Source organism: Silene latifolia, unplaced genomic scaffold (genome assembly GCF_048544455.1).
Source record: "Silene latifolia isolate original U9 population unplaced genomic scaffold, ASM4854445v1 scaffold_308, whole genome shotgun sequence".
NCBI classification, from domain to species: domain Eukaryota; kingdom Viridiplantae; phylum Streptophyta; class Magnoliopsida; order Caryophyllales; family Caryophyllaceae; genus Silene; species Silene latifolia.
In genome coordinates this window covers 2,501-10,000 of record NW_027413244.1, presented here as the reverse complement: position 1 = coordinate 10,000, position 7,500 = coordinate 2,501, and the positions used below count along the sequence as shown (strand labels likewise).

General features: G+C 40.1%; 1 protein-coding gene across 1 annotated transcript; it reads left to right on the top strand.

Moving 5' to 3' along the window:
• Positions 1-79: 79 nt before the first annotated feature.
• LOC141639225 (uncharacterized) lies at positions 80-5,180 on the top strand. Its single transcript, XM_074448397.1, has 3 exons — positions 80-1,887; positions 1,947-2,086; positions 2,173-5,180. Exons 1-3 carry the CDS (start codon positions 80-82, stop codon positions 5,178-5,180), a joined length of 4,956 nt encoding a protein of 1,651 aa, XP_074304498.1.
• The last annotated feature ends 2,320 nt before the right edge of the window (positions 5,181-7,500 follow it).

Sequence of the window (7,500 nt, the reverse complement as noted above, 5' to 3'; positions counted from 1 at the left end):
GAACCGTTTCTCTCTCTAGTCGGTTAGAGAGATTTTTCTCTCAACGAGCTTGGACGCCATTGTTGCTTCCTTCTCCTCCATGGCTCGAGGGAGAGGCCGCCCACCCAAATCTCGTCTTTCTTCTGATTCTCTGCTAGTTTCCGATTCTAATGGTACTGATTTCTCACTTTCTCGTCCCAATTCCCCCATTGATCGTTCTTGTCGTCGCTCCCCTAGAATTCTTAATGATGAATTAATTGGTGTCTTTCCTTCTCCTATGGCTTCCTCTAGTGTTGCGTTAACTAAGAATGTCCCAAATCCTCACAATTCCGGTCAGGTTTTGTCTGGGTCAATTTTACCCAATTCTCCGAAAACAGGGGTCGCCATTGTTGTACCTTCACCTGTTCCTGTTATTACTCCAGTATCGTCTAGTCCTGTTTCTACTCAGCCAGTTGCAGGTGTTCGTACACCTATTGTTCCAAAACCTAAACCTATGGGTCGAAATTGGGCAGAAGTTACTAAGAGTAAGAATATTGGTATGAGTTTGTTCTTTGATGAGGATAGTGCCAATTCTTCAGAAATCGATATTCATCTGGATGAGGTTCAGGATGAAATTGCTAAGTGGAAATTTACCCTTATGGGCAATGTTCTTGGGGCTAAACCCTCACAGCAAACTGTCTCTGAGTTTACCCAAAAACATTGGAATTTTGGTCCTCTTCCCCTTGTTCAGTACTTTAAAAAAGGATGGTTTAGCTTTAAGTTTGACTCTGAGGAAGCCATGAATGCTGTTCTTAGGGGTGGTCCTTGGAAGATTGGTTCTAATTCTCTTGTGCTTAAGCAATGGTCTCCCCATTTCTCTTGTATTATGGAATGTGTAACCATTGTTCCTGTCTGGATCTTGTTTCCTGATTTAGATCCCTATATGTGGACTGATTCTATTCTCAGTAAGATGGCTAGCAAGATTGGTAAACCTTTGTTTGCTGATCTTCACACTACTTGCAAAGCTAGGCTCTCCTTTGCTAGAATTCTTGTTGAAGTGGACATTTCCAAAGATCTTCCTGACCATATTGACATCAATGCTCCTTTCATTGGTCACTCTTCTCAAAGGATTGTCTATGAATGGCTTCCTTATTATTGCAAAACCTGTCTCAAGCTTGGACATACTGACAGTAACTGCAAAAGGAATAGACCTGCCCAGGCTGATGCTCCCAAAAGCACTACCATTGCCCAAAAGGCACATGGACCTCCTGGGGTGATTGGCCAAAAGAAGCATGCTGGGAAACAGGTCTCTAAACCTGTAACCACTGTCTCACCTGTCACTGACCCCCCTTCTAAGTTGCCTGTCTCTGGGTTATCTGGCAATGAGCCAGGTCAGGTTTCATGTGTGGTGGCTTCCTCTGACCAGGTGACCAGTGTGACTCCTGGCTCTGGTGCTATTGCCTCTGATACTAATTCTGTTACTAGTGTGCATGATCCTCCTGTTGGATCTAGTAGAAAGAAGAAATCTGGGAAGCAGGTCTCTAAACCTGCAACCACTGACCCATCTGTCCTTGGTCCCTCTATACAGCTCCCTGACTCAGGATGCCACTTGCTAGGTGGTACCTCAGCTCCTCAGATTGTTGAGTCAGTTGTCCTTCTTGAGGGAGCTAACTCAGAATGCCTTGTGCTAGGTTCCCCCCCTCTGGTTGGTCAGCCTGTCTCTCCATCTGTGGATGCTGTAAAGCACTCAGAATGCAGTGTGCTAGGTCAGGACCCCTGTGTAGAGGGTTCCACTGCTCAGATGGTCTGTGTGACTCCTGGCTATGATGTTCTTACTTCTGAAAACACTACTGTTCAGTTGCCTTGCTCTCCTAACAAGTTTAGTGTCTTGGCTTCTACCTCTGAGCAATCTACCTTGGAAGAGGGCCAGTTAGTGGATGATCCCCCCCATTCTATTGTTCCATGATTGTGTCTACTTGGAATATTAGGGGGTTCAACAAGTTGGTGAAGCATTTAGAGGTGGTTAACTTTCTTCAGCATAATAAAATTGATATCCTGGGTCTTCTTGAGACTAGGGTAAAGCTCAATAAATCTCATAGGATTTTAAGATCCAAGTTCAAAAAGTACAGTAACTTTTGCAATTACAATATGCATCACAATGGGAGGATTTGGCTTCTCTGGGATACTTCTACTACTAAGGTTTCTGTTCTGCAGGAACATGCTCAGGTAGTACACCGCTTGTTCAAGACTTTGCCTCCGCATCTTTTCACTTATCTGTTGTCTATGGTAGTAATTGTTCTATGGCTAGACAATCCCTCTGGAATAGTCTGATCCAGCAATCCCATCAGTCTGGTCCTTGGGTGGTTATGGGTGACTTCAATATTGTCAGATATGCTCATGAAAAGATTAGTAATACTCCTCCTGATCTCACTGACATGACTGACTTTAACTCCTACTTATCTGAGTGTGGTCTGGATGATATGCATGGATCAGGTATTGATTTTACCTGTTTTAATAAACAAGAGGTCAACACCAGGGTTTACTCTAAATTAGACAGGGTCCTGATTAATGCTGACTGGCTTATCTCTTTTACTCAAACTACTGCTCAGTTTCTTCCTCCTGGCATTTCTGATCACTGCCCTGCCCTTCTTTCCTTCTCTAATGATCCTCTCCCTAAGAAACAGTTTAAGTTCCTTAACTGTTGGATTGATCATCCTGAGTTCTTATCCAAGGTTGCTGAGGCTTGGCAAATTTCTCCAGTGGGTAATTCTATGCATAGGCTTATGGCAAAACTTAAGAACACAAAGAAGTCCTTGTCTGCTCTGCATCTAGCTCATTTTTCTAACATTAGTGCCAGAGTCAAATTGAAACAGGCTGAGCTTAACCAATGTTTCCTTGACTTGCAACAATCTCCTCTTTCTGAAGACCTTATTCTTAAGGAGAAGATTGCCTCTCAGGAATTTTGGGCTCTCAAGGAGGCTGAAACTAAAATTCTTATTCAAAAAGCTAAAGTTCATGATATTGAGCATAATGATTCTTGCTCTAAGTTTTTCTTTGCAAAAATTAAGGAGAGACAGCAGAGCCAATATATTGGGGAAATTCAGGACATTCATGGCTCCTTACACATTGGCTTACATGATGTTGGGGAAGCTTTTGTTGATTATTATCAACAGCTTTTGGGTTCTTCTTCTGCTATTCACCCTATTGATCCTTGTTTTATACCTAATGGTCAGTGCTTATCTGACCTGGATCAGGCTGCTCTCATTGCTCCCATCTCTAGGACTGAGATACAGTCTGCTCTTTTTTCTATTCACTCTTCCAAGAGTCCTGGTATTGATGGCTTCTCTTCAGGTTTTTTCAAAGCTGCCTGGGATATCATTGCTGATGATTTTTGTTTGGCTGTTCTGGATTATTTCAAGACCAGCTTCATGCCTAAACAAGCTAATATCTCTCTCATAACCCTTATTCCTAAAAAGAGGATTGTTTCTAGTGTCAAGGACTTTCGACCCATCTCCTGTTGTTCCATCATTTATAAAACCATTAGTAAAGTCTTGACTGTGAGGCTTCAAGGAGTCATGGACAAGCTTGTAGGTAAAGAACAGGCTGCCTTCATCTCTGGTAGAAGCCTTCATGGTAATGTCATGCTCACTCAGAGTCTCATTAAAGGGTATTCCAGAAAATTCCTTACTCCAAGATGTTTACTTAAGGTGGATATTAGTAAAGCTTTTGACTCCATTCAGTGGCCCTTTATTCAGGATATGCTTGGTGCTCTTAACTTCCCACCTCCTTTCATTAAATGGATTATGGGATGTGTTACTGGCCCCTGGTATACTCTTAAAGTAAATGGTTCTCACCATGGTTTTTTCAAAGGGAAAAGTGGGGTTAGACAGGGTGACCCTCTTTCCCCTTTACTCTTTGTGCTATGCATGGAAATCCTCTCACGTGTTCTCAGGGTCATGTGTAGGGACCCTAATGTCTCTTTCCACCCTAAATGTGCTAAGTTGGGTCTCACACACTTGATCTTTGCTGATGACCTCATGATTTTCACTAGGGGTGATGTCCCTTCATCCAGAAAGTCAGCAGAGGTACTTCAACTCTTCTCTAGCTGGTCCGGCCTTAGAATTAATTTTGATAAATCTGAAACATACTTTAGGGGTGTGGATCCTGATATCAAGCAGCAAATCCTGGATGCCATTGGTCTTACTGAGGGTGCCTTCCCTTTTAGATACCTTGGTCTCCCTATTCACCCTTCCAGGCTCAGTACTCCTATGTTTGCCCCTCTGATTCAAAAAATTCAGAATCTTCATAGCTGTACCACCAACTTACTCTCTTATGCTGGTAAGCTACAGGTCCTGAATTCCATTGTTTTTGGTATTGGCAACTTCTGGTGTGGTAGCCTTCTTTTGCCCAAGTCCATTTGCAACCTCATATCCTCCCTTTGTAAGCAATTCTTCTGGGGATATAAGGGTGGTAGAAAAATGGTGTTCAAGAGCTGGAAAAGTATTTGTGCTCCTTGGCTTGAAGGTGGGTTCCAGGTCACTGACCTCTCTACTTGGAATCAGGCCTGTATGCTCAAATGGTTATGGCTTTTGGATCTTAGACAGGGCTCTATCTGGGTGGAATGGGTCACTAATTACTACCTAGATGATATCTCCATCTGGGATCTCTCCATCCATGACTATTTCTCTGACAGTATAAGGGGTGTCATTCTTACCAAAGATGCTTTTGTCACTCTTTCTGGTACCCTGCAACAAGCTAAATCCTCTCTGAACAGTTGTGTTGTCAAGGGTAAATTCTCTCTACTCAAGGCTTACAATCTTATCAGACAGCATTACCAGACTAAAAATTACTTCAAACCTTTGCTGGACAATTCCCTCTTGCCCAGACACAGAATTATCCTTATGCTTGCAGTTCAGAGAAAGCTTGCTACTTTGGATCTTATCAGTACTCGGGGTATTTGTCTGCCTAATAGATGCTTCTTATGTAAGCTCCAGGCTGAAAGTTCTCGTCATCTCTTTTTCCATTGTTGCTACTCTAAACAGGTTTTGCGTGGTCTGTTTACTGGGATGGGTCTTCATGTTCAGAACCTGCAACTACGCAGTCTGCTCTTGTGGTCTCTTAACCGTTCTCCTCGTAAGCATTGGAGGAATAAGAAGATCATTTGTTGCTTAGCCGCAACTGTTTACAGTCTATGGCATGAAAGAAATAGAAGAATTTTTTAAGGTTATGAACGTCCTGCCCCCCTTCTCATCAAGGAGATTCAACATTGTGTTGATCTTATCCTCCTTACCAAGTCACACCAAATCCTACATGAAGACATCATAGAGGCTCTATAATTCTAATACATTTTTTGGTAATTGTATAGTTTAGGGGATATACTCTTGTAAGAAATCTTATGTACTCCCTTGTTTGGAATATATGAGAAAATACCTTTCTTGCAAAAAAAAAAAAAAAAAAATAATAATAATAATAATAATAATAATAATAACAATAACAATAATAAAAATAATAATAACAATAAAAATAACAATAACAATAACAACAATAACAATAACAATAATAACAATAACAATAACAATAACAATAACAACAACAACAATAATAATAATAATAATAATAATAATAACATAATAATAATAACATAATAATAATAATAATAATAATAATAATAATAATAATAATAATAATAATAATAATAATAATAATAATAATATAATAATAATAATAATAATAATAATAATAATAATAATAATAATAATAACATAATAATAATAATAATAAGCACAAAAAACAACAATAACAACAATAACAATAACAATAACAATAACAACAACAATAATAACAACAACAACAACAACAACAATTAATAATAATAATAATAATAATAATAATAATAATAATAATAATAATAATAATAATAATAATAATAATAATAATAATAATAATAATAATAATAATAATAATAATAATAATAATAATAATAATAATAATAATAATAATAATAATAATAATAATAATAATAATAATAATAATAATAATATTAATAATATTAAAAAATTTAATAATAATAATAATAACATAATAATAATAATAATAATAATAATAATAATAATAATAATAATAATAATAATAATAATAATAATAATAATAATAATAATAATAATAATAACAACAATAATAATAATAATAAACATCTGGTCTCTCTCCTCTCTCTCTCTCTAAAATTCTCTGAAAATAAGCGATTTCGAGTGGTACACTCAAACCCTAACTTGAGAGTCTCGTCGGCATGCCGTGGGGCCGGCCGCCCAAAATTCCGGTCGATGGTCGCACTACTAGGTCTACAGAAAAGGTTGTTGCTGGGAAACAGGATGGGGTTGTTAATCCTTCTCCGGGCTCTGTTGTTCTTGGTGATTTCATGGAACCTTCGTCTCCAGTTATGACGCCGGTGGTAGTTGATGGGGCTTCCACATCAGCTGCGTAAGTAAAGGTATCTTCTATTCCTCCCTCTGTGAAGACTCCTGTGGTTAATACGGCGGCTCCAAACCCTCCCTTGAAGAAACCCTATGTTCAGGCCCTGAAATCATCTAGTAAGGGGATGACCTTGTCGTTTGTTAGGGGTGGGGAAAAAGAGGTGACCTGTAATACCCCGTATTTTATATAATCAATTAAACGGATATTATTATATATTAATTATTATACATTTTATATTACTAATTATATCGGGTTAAGTGTTGAGTCGATAATTACGTTAAGCTATCGTAAGTTAATTGAGACGGGTTTATATGGAATTCGAAATGTGAGCTAACCCATTTGAGTTGGCCCAATAACTGTTCAGCCCATTTAACCCTAAACCCTAACCCTAATAGTATACCATAACCCTAATAGTACCCTACCCAACCCGCCTCCCTCATTTCTTACTCCCTCAACCCGCCTCCCTTCTTCATCAACACCAAATGGCAGCCTTTCACGCAATTCGAGAAAGAGAGAGTGTGTGTGGTGGTTGACGACGCAGGGATGAGCTAGGGACTTTTGTCGACAAACCGTGGGTGGCCCCGTGGCGGTAGTGGCGTGCGAGAAAAGGTAAGAGCACAACCTTCCCCTCTGTTTTAAGCTTTTTCAGTTGGGTTGTTGGTGGTCATTGCGTGTCTTAGGGAGGGGATAAGGGTGGTTGGTGTCGGGGTAATGGTAATGGGTGGTATGTGACGAGTGTAGTGGTGGTGGTTAGGGTGGTTTTGGGCGTGGTAGTGGCGAGAGAGGTGGGTGATGGTAGCAAACGGGTTTATAATGCGGGTTTTCAGACGGGTTTAGATGGGTAGGTCTGGGGTGGCGCCACCGTGGACTTGGGGGAGGTCGAGACGGTGGTGCCACTGTGTCTGGGTGCGTGGTTTGGCGGCGAGCATGACGGTGGTGGTTTGGCGGGGACAAAGTGAGAGTTGCGGTGGTTGTAGGTGGAGAAAATGGGGCGTTTGGTGAGGCTTGGCGGTGAACCAGGCCAAGGGGCAAGATCGTTCGACTCGCCGTGCAATCGACCGGGTGGTGGTT